Here is a 16,225-nt window from a genome sequence, read left to right as displayed (position 1 = left end):
ACAGTCACCACAAGCTCTGCCACACCAGTGTTCCTCCTCCCCCAAGAACTGCCAACCAGGACTGTCACCAAGATCCAAGCAGGGCAAAATGAGAAAACACTGCCTTAGCTCCATGAAAGAAGTCCCTGCACTCCTACTCTGATCAGCCGCCTGATTCCTCCACTGTCTGTGGGCCTGGAGGCAGAAGTAGCCACAGCACCCACCTCTGACGCCCCAGGTCTGGGGCCGGACTGTACTTCTCTCACTGAAGTCCAACAGTTTTTCCACTGACCTGCTATGTTGTCTTTGGCGTTTGTGGGTTGAGAAGTCTGGAAACTGCCACAGCTCAGTGACTTAGGGCCCTGAGGCCTGCCCTGCCCTGGTCTCTTCTGTTGTGGCCCAAACTCGGCTGTGCTTTGCTCCCAGCACAGTGTGATAGACCCTTCCCAGTGACCATCCAGGCTGTCTTGGGCTGGAGACTTATTTCATTCTGTCATTTCATGGGTTCAGTAGCTCTAGAATTTGTTTAGAGTCATTTTTTTTAAATTTTTTTATTTTTTACAGGTGTTTGGATGGATTTGAGGGAGAACTGAAATGAGTCCCTGTTTTCAAGCTGCCACCTTTGCTCCCCCTGAAGTGATCACTTTTGACTAAATTAATAATGGCTTTGTGATTTTTATTTGTTAAAATTGAATATATATTTGCATATACATATATTTATCACTTTGAAAACTTGACACTTTTAGCAAAAAGCTCAGTGGGGGAAGTTTTTTTATGGTATTGAATCATAGTGAAAGTAAATAACAAAAATGTAGAAAAAAGAAATTCTCTAAATCAGGGCTGTCCAACCTTAGGTTTTTATTGAAACAATAGATAGTATAATTTGATTTACCATTTTAGTGAGAGGTCTGTGGTAACTCAGGTTCCTTTAATAAAGCATTTATGTAAATTTCTATGCTTCTAGCGGGGCTGCAAGCATTTTGGGCAGCCCTGATGTAAATCACTATTGATTAGAGAAATGCTAATCAAAACACCTCTTAGGTACCACATCACACCTATCAGATTGGCTAACATGATAAAACAGGAAAATTATAAATGCTGCAGAAGATGTGGGGAAATTGGAACACTAATTCATTGTTGGTGGAGTTGTGAACTGATCCAACCATTCTGGAGAGCAAGTTGGAACTATGCCAAAAGGGCTATAAAAATGTGCAATTTCATCTGCTTCCATGGCTTCAATTATCCTCTCTATGTAGATGATTCCCAAGTCTGTATTTCCAGCCCTAATGGCTCTCTTGGATCCAGTTTCTGCTTCTAGGGCTGTATCCCAAAGAGATCATAAAAATGGGAAAAGGATTGACATGTGCAAAAATATTTATAACAGCTCTTTTTGTTGTGGCTAAGAACTGGAATTTGAGATATTGCCCATCAGTTGGGGAATGGCTGAACGAGTTGTGGTATATCAATGTAATGGAATACTATCGTGCTATGACAAATGATGAGCAGGCAGACTTTAGAAAAACCTGGAAAGATTTATATGAACTGATGCTGACTGAAAGGAGCAGAAGCAGGAGAACAGTTGTACACAGTAACAGCCACATTGTGCGATGACTGACTTTGATAGACTTAGCTCTCCTCAGCAATGCAAGGACTTAAAATAACTCCAAAACTCATGATGGAAAATGCCATCCGTATCCAGAGAAAGAAATATAGAGTCTGAATGCAGATCGAAGAATACCATTTGCTTTCTTTTTTTGTTTTGTTTTGTTTTTTTCTTTCATATGGTTCCATTCATTCTGATTCTAATATACAACATCACTAATGTGAAAATATGTTTAATATTAGAATGTATATGTAGAGCTTATATCAGATTGCATGTTGTCTTGGGGAGGGGGAGGGGAGAGAGCTGAAGAAAATTTAAAACTTATGGCAATGAATGTTAAGAACTAAAAATAAACATTAATTTTTTTAAAAAAAGAAAAAAGCAACTTTATTACTAGCAACATGAACATAATTTTCAAGTACTGTCTGTACATAAACCTTCATGTTTTTTGTACAAATTCCTAATCAGAATTTGAAGTCATTAAAAACCACTAGGGGTAAAATGCTCTTATATCAAATATTAGGAAAAAATGGTTTTTGTATAGGAATGCTATTTCAGTAGTATTAAGAATAATTCTGCAAAATACCAGTGTACTACTCTTTGGGCCAAATTACCATGTAAGTATTAAGCACTTAGACTCTGAAAGTAGAAAGAGCTTTCTTTTTAGTAAGTGATACAGTAAGTAGAACTTTCCACAGCTTTATTTTTTTGCCACCAAGTAACATTAATTATCTACCACTTTTTCTCTGAAACCTCATATCAAGGTCTGGCCCTCCAGAACTTTCCTGAGCAAGTTGGCCATTTGCCATCCTCTTTGAAAGGATCATCTACACTTGTTGCCTTTCTTTCCTGATCTCTTACTTGCTTCTCCATCTTTTGCAACCTTTTTACCCTTTCCTTGTGATTGAAACTGCTTTCTAAATTATTAAACTGTTAAAATCAATGGCCTCCTTTTTAACCCTTGTTCTTTTTGACCTGTCTTCCGCTTTTGACTTTATTTGACCATCCTTCTACCTGGATACTCTCTTCTCTTGGCTTCTGTAACAATACTGTCTTTTCTCCCTCGTCTGTTAGACTATTCCACTGCTGTCTCCACTGATGCATCGTCTCCTGCAAGTTAAGCATGAATGTCTCCCAAGGATGTGTCCTTGACCCATTTCTCTTAGCAATTTCATCTGCTTCTGTGGGTTCAATTATCATCTCTATGTAGATGATTCCCAAGTCTGTATTTCCAGCCCTAATGTCTCTCTTGGATCGAGTTCCACACTGCCACATGCCTATTGGGCATACCCACCACTGTTCTTGTTTTTTGTCTTCCCAAGTTTGTAATCTTGAAGTGATCCTTGATTATTCTCTTTTTTTGTCACTCCTCCATATCCAGACAGTTGTTAAGTCTTATTGCTCTTAAGCCTTCTTTGTGTCATGTTATTGTATTCTAGCTTCCACATCCAACTGGGTACTCCAGCTCTGTTCTTAGGACCCTGAGCTACTGATTGGTAAGGTTTCAACATTTTTTACATGACTGACTCAGGCCTCAGCTCCCTGCCTATCTCATGTCATGTCACCGTGTTTGCTACTACCACCCACTTCTAATCCCCTTTTTACCTTTAGCTCTTGGAATAATAATCACTTAAATATTACCATTATGGGAAGGATTTGTCAATCACTTGCTTTATGACTTCATTTCACCATCCCTGTGACTGCTGATCAGATTTCCCTTGCCACTTTTCGCCTAAATGTGTTTTCTTCCCCCCATTAGAATGTAAGTTTTTTGAGGATAGAGATTGCTTTTCTTTTGGTATTTGTATGTCCAATGCGTAGCAAATGTGTGGCATGTACTAAGTGCTTAGTAAATGCTTTTTTCAATTTATATGTTCTTTCTGATTTCTACTTTTCCAGCATCTTAGTCATTGCTCTCCATCGAACGTGGCTACCAACCTAATACTACATTATCTCTTGCGCTAGTCCCCTCGTTTCATCTTCCTCCTGTCTCTTCTGTCTTCAATCCATTCTCTACACAGATACCAAATTGATACTCCTGCAACCCAAGACTGACCATGTCATCCCTTACTAAAAAACTTTCAATGGCTCTCCATTGCTTTTAGTGTAAAGTACAAGTTTCTCGGCTTGTCATTTAATGATCTCCTTCATCTGATTCTCATCTACTTTGCCAGACTTAGTTTTGTTATCCTCTTTTATGTTCTCTACATGCAGCTAAACTGACTAACTTGTCTTTCAGACTCAGTGTACCATTTCTCACTGGGCCTTTACACTAGCCATATCACTTCACTAGAATATGCTTTTACTCACTTCCTTCTTTTAGAATCCCTAATGCATTTCAAGACTTAGTTCAGGTGCCACTACCTACATGAAGCTTTTTAAGTTTTAGCATTTTTCTAGGTATATGTATGTTGTATCCTTCAGTAGAATATAAGTTTCTTGAGAGGAGGGACTATTTTATTTGCTTTTGTATTCCTAGCGACTAACATAGTGCATGTTACATAGAAACCACTAAATAAATGGCCTAGTTGAATATCTAAAAAATCTCAATTAACATTCATCCAGTATCCTGGGAGGTGTGACCTCTCATCCACTAAAACTTTTTGCTTAATAATTTACTACCTAGATGTTAGCCATCAACTTTCATTTATTAGACGATCCAGTAATCTAGTGATTTCATCACCGTGTTTACTTCTTTTGTTGATGCAGATCACAGTGTCTCTACACCTTCTCATCCTATACAGTATCTGTGACATTACATCAGTTCTTGGCAGGGGATCCACCCAGTTAGCTAGAAGCCATCCTTTGGTTCTTCTCATTCTGTTTTTTGAATTGGTACTTAATTTTTTATTATTTCTTGCAGTCTCCATCTTCCTCTAATCCCCACTTAGCCATCCTTTGTAACAATAAATAAAAAGAAAAAACCATCCCCTGTAGCAACAAATGAAAAAGGGAGGAATAGTTTAGCAAAACCAGCTAATAGATCAACCAAGTGTAAATATCAAATAAGTTGGGTGTCTTTGATTGAGTGGTGCTAAACCCCAGGCCCAAACCCCTCTCTACTAGTTGCTAAGCCTATGTGGGTGTGAAGCCCTCAGGGTCCTAAGGGGAGTTGCTAAGACCAGAGCCAATAGTGGGAGCCTGAGTTCTGGTCACTTAGATGATGGTTGATGCTGTCCAAAGATTGTAAAGAGTATATAAAAAGAGAGAACAGAGCTTGAGGCTCTCACTCCTGGAGGCAACGGAACTCTGGGCAGCCGCTTTAAGGGCCTCCGGGCTGAACTCAGATGTTGATGGTTTCTTGGTGACTATGAATTGTATTTGGTCTGTTTCTAATGTATGTTTGTATTTGTATTTGCTCTGAAGTTCAGGTTGCTGGCTTTTCCTCCTGAACTAAGTGAGTTTATATGTGTATGTTGGATTAGAGTAAAATTGTTCACCCAGTAATATTACTTTCCTTAGTAAAGCAGATGAAAAAACCTGTGCTGGCAGTGTTTTTATTGTTCGGCTTGTATTGGTCTTTCACCCCCACAGCAGCTGCTACCTGAATTGTTGCAACACCAAGTCTGGCAGTATATAGAATACATTATAATCATAGTCCCCCACCTTTGAAAAGAAGAGAGGGAGGTTCACTTTTCATGACTCTTTTCCAGGACTAAGCTTGGTCATGATAGTTAGATGCCATTCTGTTTCCTTTTTTGTTTTTTTGGTTTACATTATAGTCATTGTATATATTTTTCCCTGGTTCTGCTTCCCGTATATACATATACATTCCTATTTTTCTAAATTCTTTACACTTATCTCTTGTTTGTTATAATAATATTCCATTACATTTATCTGCAATAATTTATTTAGCCATTCCCCAGTATTGAGCATCTACATTGTTCTTTGCTACAACAAAAGATGCTACTATGAATATTTTATTTTTGGTGTATATATGTATATTGTTAATGGAAACAGAAAGATCTTTCCCATCCCATTAATAGGCCCATGTGACCTGTCTGAGTCACATGAGTCTGAGTCATATGGAGCCTGTGATGGGAGGAGCTTGCCAAAGGCTGGAGCAGGAAGTTGGAGTGAGTCAGAGCTGGGAGAGAGATGGAGGGAGTAGGAGCTTGGAGAGAGAGGAGGCAGAGAGCAGAGCAACAGCTAGCATGAGAGACAGAGGGAGTGATTTTGCTTAAGGAAATTTGTTTGTGGGGAGGCCTGACGAGGGAAGGCTTGGGGATGGCAATGCTCCCTGCACTGATAACGGGTACAGATTTCTTTGTTGCCATGGGGGATTTGGCTTCCTGGTGTTGGAATAAATGTTTTGGTTTTGTCTTCCATGGAGAGAGTCTGTTATGTCTTGTGATTCAAACTTGGGAATTCGCCTGCATGTTCATAGTTGCCACTGTGGGTATCATTGGCCATATAATATGGAACCTTTTGATTTCTTCTAATCTCTTAAGATGATTTCCTTGTCAATTAGTTGCTTACATTCTACTATAATATTGTGTACATCTTATGGAATTAATCATGCCAGGATTTTTACGTGTAAAGAATGTTTTCCCCCTTTCTCTTTTTACTAAGCTTCTAAAGAGATAGGACTAAGGAGGGAAAATTTTTTAAAATGTTAATATGATAATGAACAAAAATCAAAAAGCATTTAGGCCACATTACAGACATAACTTCACAATATTTATAACATTCCAAGTATCAATATTTGTTTTCCTTTTGGTCTACAATTACATATTTTACCTGCTTTAAAGAACCCCAATAAATTGTCACTAGTGCTATTAAAAGGTAACAATTATATAAGATATCTTAAGTTGAAAGTAACTAAAGTAATCTACAATAACAAGGAAAATCAAGTGAGATACTATATGTCATTTTGATCTCTTTGATTTTTCTCAAAGTTCTCTTTTTGGGATCTTTTTCTGGCGGCGATCGGTGGGTTCTTTCAATTTTTATTTTACCCTCTGGCTCTAGAATATCAGGGCAGTTCTTGATAATTTCTTGAAAGATGATATCTAGGCTCTTTTTTTGATCATGGCTTTCAGGTAGTACAATAATTTTTAAATTATCTCTCCTGAATCTATTTTCCAGGTCAGTGGTTTTTCCAGTGAGATATTTTACATTGTCTTCCACTTTTTCATTCCTTTGATTATGTTTTATAATATCTTGATTTCTCATAAAGTCACTAGCTTCCTCTTGCTCCAATCTAATTTTTAAGGTGGTATTTCCTTCAGTGGTCTTTTGGACCTCCTTTTCCATTTGGCTAATTCTGCCTTTCAAGGCATTCTTCTCCTTGTTGGCTTTTTGGAGCTCTTTTGCCATTTGGGTTAGTCTATTTTTTAAGGTGTTGTTTTCTTCAGTATTTTTTTGGTTCTCCTTTAGCAAGTCATTGACTTGTTTTTCATGGTTTTCTTGCATCATTCTCATTTCTCTTCCCAATTTTTCCTCTACTTCTCTAACTTGCTTTTCCAAATCCTTTTTGAGCTCTTCCATGGCCTGACACCAGTTCTTGTTTTTCTTGGAGGCTTTTGATGTAGGCTCTTTGACTTTGTTGACTTTTTCTGGCTGTATGTTTTGATCTTCTTTGTCACCAAAGAAAGATTCCAAAGTCTGAGTCTGAATCTGAGTCTGTTTTCGCTGCCTGGCCATGTTCGCAGCCAACTACTTGACCCTTGAGTTTTTCGTTGGGGTATGACTGCTTGTAGAGTAAAGAGTACTTTGTTCCAAACTTGAGGGACTGCGCTGTTGTTTTCAGAGCTATTTCTACACAGCCAGCTCTGCCACACCAGTGCTCCTCCTCCCCCAAGAACCATCAACCCAGACTGGACTCAGATCTTAAGCAGCTTCTACACTCCCACTCTGATCCACCACTTAATTCCCCCCACCAGGTGGGCCTGGGGCCAGAAGCAACTACAGCTTTAGTTCTGTAGCTGCACCACCCCCGTTACCCCTGGGGTTTTGGCTGAACCCCTAACTCCTTCACTCTGTCCCCTGCAGCTTTTCCCACTAACCTTCTCTGTTGTCTTTGGTGTTTGTGGGTTGAGAAGTCTGGTAACTGCCACAGCTCACTCATTCAGGGTGCTAGGGCCTGTTCCTCCCAGCTCCCGGTCTGGTTGATCCTGCTGCCGTCCATGCTGGGCTCTGCTCCGCTCCGCTCCCAGCTCCATGTGTGATAGACCTTACCCAGCGACCATCCAGGCTCTCCTGGGCTGGAGCCCTGCTTCCCTCTGCTATTTTGTGGGTTTTACAGTTCTAGAATTGGTTCAGAGCCATTTTTATAGGTATTTGGAGGGACCTGGTGGGGAGCTCTTCAGGGTTCTCAATTTATAAAGTAGTCGTGGTGGAATGTGATACATTCAAAATCAATGTATAGCAAAACTATATTTGTAGTTTGAATTATGATGGCATTCCAGTTTGGATAGATTTGAAATATAGCAAGCTCTACCCAATATATGATATTCTTAATTGTACTTTCTTCATATTCCCCTCCAGAAAGTTTCAATGAGTAAATTCTTCAGCATATAAATCAGAGTCAGGTGAATTCATAGGAAATCTTTTGTGTCTGTATTGGAATTGAACTTGTCTCCTCTCTTAACTGACAGGATTTTTTTCTTTATAACCTTTTTAATAGTAGACAGTTATGTTGACTTTGTACTGAAGGATCATTGAAAAGTAAGGTTTTGACTATATGTGGCTTTTCTTTTCTTGTAGCCTCTCCTCTTAAGAATAATGATGAAAGTTCATTGGACATTTATGCTGGACTGGATAATATTCTAACTGGTAAGTTTTTAAGCCCATTTTATATTAATCTGTAAGACATGAATACCAATTCCTTGCATATGTCTTGCATCATGAGTTGCTCCCAAATGATTTCTTTTTTTTTAAAGAAAAAATTAAAATTATTATTGTTCTTCTGGTTCTTCTCACTTCACTCTGCATCAGTTCATCTTACTCAGGATTTTATGAAATCTTCTAGTCATTTAACCTCTTTAAGCTTCAGTTTCCTTGTCTGGAAAATTAGGAAGTTGCTGTGCTGTACTTAAAAATCTTTTAAAGTAAAATTTCATTCATGTTTTCAATTGTCAAGCATTTTTTTTCTTTTCTCCTCTTCTCCCCCCACCCCCCAAAAAACAAAAAATCCTCTTAAAACATAAATATAAGCAAGGAAAGCCAAATTCTCACATTGGTCATTTCCAGAATGTATGTCTCATTCTCCGTATTAGTCCACATCTTTGTTAGGATGGGGGTAGCATCCAAAATCATCTCCTTAGAATCATGGCTGATCATTGTATTAATCAAAGCTCAAAGTATTTAAAAATTGTTCATTTTTAGAATATTGATGTTATATTATAAATTATTCTCCTGGTTCTCTATACTTCTCTCTGCATTATTTCATAGATGTCTTAACAGGTTTTCTCTGAAACAATCTCTTTCATTCTTTATAGAACAATAGTATTACATTACATTAATTTATTATACTTTATTCAGCAAGTTTTCAACTGATGGACACCCCTTTAGTTTTCAGTTTTTTCCTATAATGAAAAAAGTTGCTATAAATAATTTCATACATATAGGACCGTTTCTTCTTTCTTTTGATCTCTTGGGATATTGGCTTATTATGACTTGACTTCTAAGTTCTCTTCTGACTCTAATTCTTTGTTCCTGTGGTTAGCCTGAAAAATAATAGCTTTTTAAAATTCTATATAAGGTGGGTAAAACCTGTGTACAGAAACATTCCACTTAATTGGAAACACCACGTATATGAAGGTTTGGCCTCTGAGTAGTCAGAATTTATCTCCTAGAGTACATGCAGGGAAACTCATACTTTCTCTTAGAACCTTACTTATGGCATATTTTTTTTAATTCATACACAGCTTTGACAAGCTTGGTTATCTGGTATCCCACACCGTAGTACTAATTTAGTAGATTGGGACATAGGATGAATCTGCCTAGATGTAAGTAAACATGCTGACAATGGCAAGAAGTGACAGTTAATAGTGAGAGAAGAGATTGAAAAATTGTAAAAAGTAGATAGAACTCAAAAAGTATGGTAAGCTGAGGTTGGTTATGGGGTAAACAGCCCAGTGAATCTCTGGAACTTTTGAAGGTATCACTGTATTAGCAATAATATTAGTGAAAATCATTTAAATTACATTGATATTCATAATTACTGTTATATTAGTACTATATCTCCTCCATTCTTGTCTCTGTCCTGTTTTACCATATGCTATTTTTGCCTGTGGAACTCCATCACTATGTAGTTAATTAATTTATTTTTGTAATTCATTATCTTCCAGTCTCATTTCCAAGTACAACTGGAGCAAATCATGCAGCTTGGGTCCACTACATATTTATATTTTTTAACTGTGTTTTTATTAATCTCTTATCAAATATCACAGTTTCCACAACAGCTGTTCCAAAACTTCTATTTTCTCTCAAGCCCCCAATTCTTCTCTTTATTCATCAGTCTAAAGATATTACCTTGCTTTTTTTTCTGTGAAGACTGAGGCCATCCAACCTTAACTCCCTTAACCTACCTTATCTATTCTTCAAAATTGCTATGTATTTTTTTTACTCATTCTTTTTTTTTTTTTTTTTCAGAGAAAGGGGTGATCTTTCACCTTCCCTCCCATCCCTTGACTTTTTTTTGGTTGTTGTTGACCCTACTTCGTCAGTAATTCCTCCATACATCTTCCCTCTCTTTCTTGGTTCTTTCTTCTCAACTTGCTCTGCTTTCTCCTCTTTCTTTTCAATTTTTGCCTCTGCACAAATGGCTCCTACCTTTATAACTTAACAGGCAAAACACCAGTCACATATTTTCTATTGCTTGATAGACCTCTCCCCTGGATATCCTGTTTGCCCCTGAAACTGAACTTTTTGTCTTGTTCCTCAAACCTGTTTCTTGTTGATGGCACCACACCTCTGCTAGTCACCTCTTTGGCTTATTACTTGAGTGTCATCTTTGACTCTTCCCTTTTCCTCATTGAAGACATCCAGTCAGGCACCAACTCCTGTCAGATCTACCTCTGCAGTATCTGGTATCTTCCCCTTCAAATAATTTTATTTTAAACTTAGCTTCCATCAGCAACAACAAAAAATTCACATAAGCAAAATAAAAAGTGGTTGTGCGTAAATCCCAAATTACTTGCATTTTCTCTTTTCTACTTTGTTAAAATTATAAAGGTTATCCTTCCTGTGGTCTTTTTTCCTCCATTCTATGCTTTCTAAATTGTCCTTCATACTGCTGTTTAAATGGTCTTCCCTGATGCTCTGATCTGATTGTAGAACTAGTCTTCTTAAAAGCATACTGATTCCTTTACCTACCAACAAAGCATACAGTTTCGAATTCCATATTTTATTATTTAATATTTTTTAGTTTTCAGCATTGATTTCCACACTATTTTGAGTTACAGATTTTCTCCCCATTTCTACCTGCATGCAAAAACAGCTTTTTTTTTGAGCATCTATGTACTTCATGCTTGAGCTATCTCCCATGCCTCTGATGGACATCCTCTTCCTCTAAGTTCAAGATTTAATTTAGGCACTACTTCTTCCAGGAAGCCTTCTCTCATTCTTTAGCTGAACATGGTTACTCCTTTAATTTTTTTTTAATAGCACATAAGCTAGACCAAAGATTCTTCCAAATCTTTTAAAATGGCTGTCTGTGGCCCATTTGACATAGCCATACACATATATGTTGTTGTTCAGTTGTTTCAGTCATATCCGATTCTTCATGACCCCATTTGGGATTTTCTTGGCAAAGAAACTGTAGTGGTTTGCCATTTCTTCAGCTCATTTTACAGATGAGGAAACTGAGGCAAACATCATTGAGTATCACACAGCTAGTGTGGCCAGATTTTAATTTACGAAGATCAGTCTTCCCGACCTCAGGTGCAGCACTGTTCTATTGCACCACCTAGCTGTGTTCATATGTGGATATACACATACATATGTATATATACTCACACCCACACCCACTAAGACAGGTTCTCAGGCCCCTAGTTAAGAACCCCTGATCTTATTTTCCTTTTGTACATATCGCACTTTCCCTTGTATAAAGGATATTTGTGTATTTCTTCCCCCTCTCAACCTCATTTGATTGATCTTTTATTGCCAATATTTATGACTATAAATATATTTTCCCCTGTTTTAGAAACTTGACAAACTCATTGTTCGGAGGTTGGACTGAATAATCTTTTAAGTTCCCTTCCCTCTCCTGAAATTCTGTGATTTCTACAGTATTTGTTTCTAAGCACAATCAAATAGATTAGTCAAACATTATTAATTTTTGTTTCAGATAATTCTTCCAAACCCTGCCCACCATCGAAGAATTGCTTAGATCTGTACGAGGAGATTTTGACTGAAGAAGGAACTGCAAAGGAAGCAACATATAATGACGTATGCACTAACTGTTAGAAAGAGATAAAGCTATGATTTTTGTGACCCCTGAAATATAGCATTGTAATATTTTAAACCGAACAAATATATGTGACTATATATTGTTTCGGATTGGATGTAATACAAATGAATTGTTATCTGGTTTTCTATTCTTTCTAATAAGAAAGAATGTGATTTTATGTATTTATTTTTGGTCTGAACTTGTACTATCAATCTATGGATTTTCCTGGTAAGGAAACTCCCTCTCCCAATGCATAGAACCACTGTTCTATAACTTAGAGACATGTAATTACTTAGGGCACTGAGAGGTTAAGTAACTTGCCTAGGGATCATAGTCAGAATGTTCCAGGGTGGAACTTGAATCTAGCTTGTTCTGATTCCAAGGCTGGCTTCCTATTCACTGTACCATGTTACCTCTCAACGATGACGCTTTTTTTTTTGCAAGCTAAACTTAAATAATTATGACTTGTTTGTTCTTAGTAGAATAGACTGACTGCAAGTATTCCAGAGTATGACCACTGATATTTTTACATTTTTTTCATGGTTTATCAAGCAAGTTAATAAACATACTGATGTATGTATTGTACTATGGGAAATGATTGCCAGGGGCTAAATTGATAGTTTCTTTTCTATGCTTTGAATTTAGGTATCTAGAATAAACATGATGCAGATTAACAAGATACTGTATCTGCTGGGCCTTCTAATTCTAAATTAATGCTCTTTTTAAATGTTTCTTAATAAAAATGTCCTTCATTATGCCATTCTTCATGTGTATTAATTTGTAAGAACATTTTAAAGAAAGTATTTTAAGGTGGTCATAGTTTAAATTATTTTCTGTTTTACAGTTGCAGCTTGAGTTTGGAAAATGTCAGACGCAAATTAAAGATCTAGTGAAGAAGTATAAAGAAATACAGGCACAGGTGCATCATATTTAGCATGTTTATGATTTTTATTTTTGTGTATTTTATAAAAAATTAAGTGTTAGATTTGTCTTCAGAAACAAATTAAACTGATATTTTTGGTAGTTTTCAAAGGAGTTTTAAAAAGCATTTATCTGACCATATCATTCACTTGTTCAGAAAGTTTTTCAGTGGTTTCCTCTTGCCTCTAGGATAAAATACAAACCCCTCTGCTTGATTTTTTTTTTTTTTGCTTTTTGGCAGGGCAATTGGGGTTAAGTGACTTGCCCAAGGTCACACAGCTAGCACAAGTGTCAAGTGTCTGAGGCCGGATTTGAACTCAGGTCCTCCTGACTCCAGGGCCAGTGCTCTACTCACTGCGCCACCTAGCTGCCCCTCTGCTTGATTTTCAAAGCCCTTCACAGTTTGGCTGCAGCCTCCATTTCTGGACCTAATACATTACTCCTTTTCATGCACCATATTTCAGTCTCATTGGTCTGTCTGCAGTTCCCCATACTTGACCTTCCATCTCCCATGCTTGGAATCTACCCCTCCTCACCACTACTTCCTAGGATCTTGAGCTTCCTTCAAAACTAAGGTTAAGTAAGGTCTATGATCTTCTCCCACCTTCCAGTTGTCAGAGTTTTCTTCCCAGAATTTCTTTATATAGTTTTTGTATTTAATTATGTGTGTGTATACACATTGGTACATTTGCGTACATACGTACATACATACATACATACATACACTTCCTCCTCAAATGTAATTTGAGCTTCTTGAGAGCAGAGATTGTAAAATAGTCTTTTGTCTTTGTATCTCCAATGCTTGGTGCATAGTAAGACATATAATAAATCTTGTTGAATACATAACGTTTTATGCTTTGCAGTTTGATGCCTTTGATACAATTTTTAACAGGTATACTGAAATTCTCTACCAAGCGACATTTAAGTATGTAAAACTAATTATCCCTATGACACTGTCCAAATTTTTATGCTACTCATTCTCAACTAAAGTTGCCTTTTAAAAGTATTTAAATTGTTAAGTATTTTGCCTGTCATTGACTTTTGATGATTGAAAGACGATATTGAATGTAAGGATCCCATTTTCCTTTCTAGAAGTTAACATTTCCCTCAGTGTTGAAGTAAGCAAATTTAAATATGGAATGAAATATTTGATGTGACCTTTTATTAGTTCTATTAGAACTATTACCAGATTATGTGCCTATTACATGTCAGGCAACATGCTAGATGCTGTGGAATATAAGAACAAAGAATGAAATGATCCCTGCTCTAAATAGTACCTTGCAGTAATTTTAACTCATATAATTATTTTAAATAATTGGAAAGGTCTTTTTGGCTTATATGTAGTAATTAATTCATTCTAAAAAAAAAAGACTAACTTTTAGTAAATGTTACTTTGAAGTCTTATACATTTATTTTTATTAATATTTTATGTAGAATTACAGCTTACAACATGAGAACGAATCTCTTAAGAAGAATATTTCAGCACTTATCAAAACTGCCAGAGTGGAAATAAATCGCAAGGATGAAGAAATTAATAGTCTCCACCAAAGGTAAAATTTAAATTATGAGTCCAGTTTTGTAAATTATTTGACTTTGGGTTGGTTACTTTTATCTGCTGAATATATTGTATATTTAAGTTAAAATGAGTGAAATGCATTAATTTTGTCAAATGTTCATATTTCAGTTTTTTATTTCTGCTGTAATAACTTATTCACTCATAGTTAAATTTTCTACTATCTTCCTAATTATATATATTTTTTTTACCAATGTAATCATAGGTTGATAAAGTATCAATTGTTTTAGTGTATAAGATATTTCTGTCTTATAGTATACATAATTGTATTACATAGCAAATTTGTGTAGCATTATGTATCAAAGTTCCATTCTAGAACCTTTTGTATTAAAGATTTAAGAGTGATTTGTAGTCCAGGTGTTTTTGTATTTTTGTATTTTCTTTTTTTTTATTAAGTTTTTTAAAATTTACTTTTAGTTTTCAGCATTCATTTCCACAAGATTTTGAGTTACAGATTTTCCTCCCCATTTCTACTCTCCCCTTCACCCCAAGGTGGCATGTATTCTGATTGCCCCTTTCTCTGTCCTCTCTTCTATCACCCCCCTAGCCCCCATCCCCTTTCCCCTTACTTTCTCATAGGGCAAGATAGATTTTTATACCCCATTGCCTGTATATCTTATTTCCCAGCTGCATGTAAAAACAGTTTTTTTTTAACATTTGTTTTTAGAACTTTGAGTTCCAAATTCTCTCCCTTCTTCCCTCCCCACCCACCCTCCTCGAGAAAGCAAGCAATTCAATATAGGTTATATATGTATCATTATGCAAAACACTTCCATAATAGTCATGTTGTGAAAGACTAACTGTATTTCTCTCCATCCTATCCTGTCCCCCTTCCTTCCCTCTCCTTATCTTCTTCCTTTTCAGGACCAGGATATTTATTTTGTTTGTGACAATATCTTCCCTGGTATTTTGCTCCTTCAGAACCCCACTTTTCCCTCTCCCTTCTTGTTTCCATATTGAATTTGAGGTATTTCTATACCAAACTGTGTGAGCTTGTGTGGGTTCAGCTTTTCTTTGTGTCAGATAAGAACAAAGTTCATCTGAAATGCAGTTCCCCTTCCTCTTCTTCCATGTTTGTATACTCTTCTCATGTACTTCAATTATTAGAAATAGAAAATTCTACCCTGTCCTTTATACTAGTATATTCTATTTATATTCCCTTTGCAAAACCTTCAGAATAAAATCAGTCTACTTCCAGGACCTCTGTTTTTCTATTTTTTTTTTTTGCCTTTTTTTTTTTTTTTGTCAGGGCAGTTGGGGTTAAATGACTTGCCCAAGGTCACACAGCTAGTACATGTGTCAAGTGTCTGAGGCCGGATTTGAACTCAGGTCCTCCTGACTCCAGGGCCGGTGCTCTACTGACTGCGCCACCTAGCTGCCCCTCTGTTTTTCTTATTTAGATCATATAATACTCTTTGAAGATACTAAAGTTCTGAAGGTATACTTGCCTGTTTTCTTCCATTATAAGGTTTGCAGTATATCATCATAAAGCCCTTTCTGACTGTTCAAATAAATTTACCTTTCTAGGTTTTTCTGGACTTTTGTATTTGTAATTCAAAGTTCCTGTGCAGCTCTGGGTAGAATTGGAATTAGAAATGGAATAAATAGCTTCGAAAAGAAAATGGTATACCTTATACTTAAGAAATGAAATCCCCAAAAACTAGATTCTAGAACTAATAGAAATCAGTGATTTCATAAGACAGCAAGAAATATTAAAATCAAAAGACTGAAAAAATAGCAGAAAATATAAAAT

The 16,225-nt window shown here is 36.6% G+C and overlaps 1 protein-coding gene across 3 annotated transcripts in view; it reads left to right on the top strand.

Moving 5' to 3' along the window:
* Positions 1–16,225, top strand: part of CASP8AP2 (caspase 8 associated protein 2) — a 45,162-nt gene that overhangs the window by 12,533 nt on the left and 16,404 nt on the right. For all 3 annotated transcript variants that reach the window (XM_036767064.1, XM_036767063.1, XM_036767062.1), the window contains exons 3-6: positions 8,291–8,359; positions 11,877–11,977; positions 12,823–12,897; positions 14,334–14,449. In XM_036767064.1, coding sequence (XP_036622959.1) covers positions 8,291–8,359; positions 11,877–11,977; positions 12,823–12,897; positions 14,334–14,449 — 361 coding nt within the window. The remainder of the gene's footprint in view (positions 1–8,290; positions 8,360–11,876; positions 11,978–12,822; positions 12,898–14,333; positions 14,450–16,225) is intronic.

The sequence above is a fragment of the Trichosurus vulpecula genome, chromosome 7 (assembly GCF_011100635.1).
Source record: "Trichosurus vulpecula isolate mTriVul1 chromosome 7, mTriVul1.pri, whole genome shotgun sequence".
In the NCBI taxonomy this organism is placed as follows: Eukaryota; Metazoa; Chordata; class Mammalia; order Diprotodontia; family Phalangeridae; genus Trichosurus; species Trichosurus vulpecula.
The sequence above is the reverse complement of the archived record's forward strand: the minus strand, read 5'-3'. Positions and strand labels throughout refer to the sequence as shown.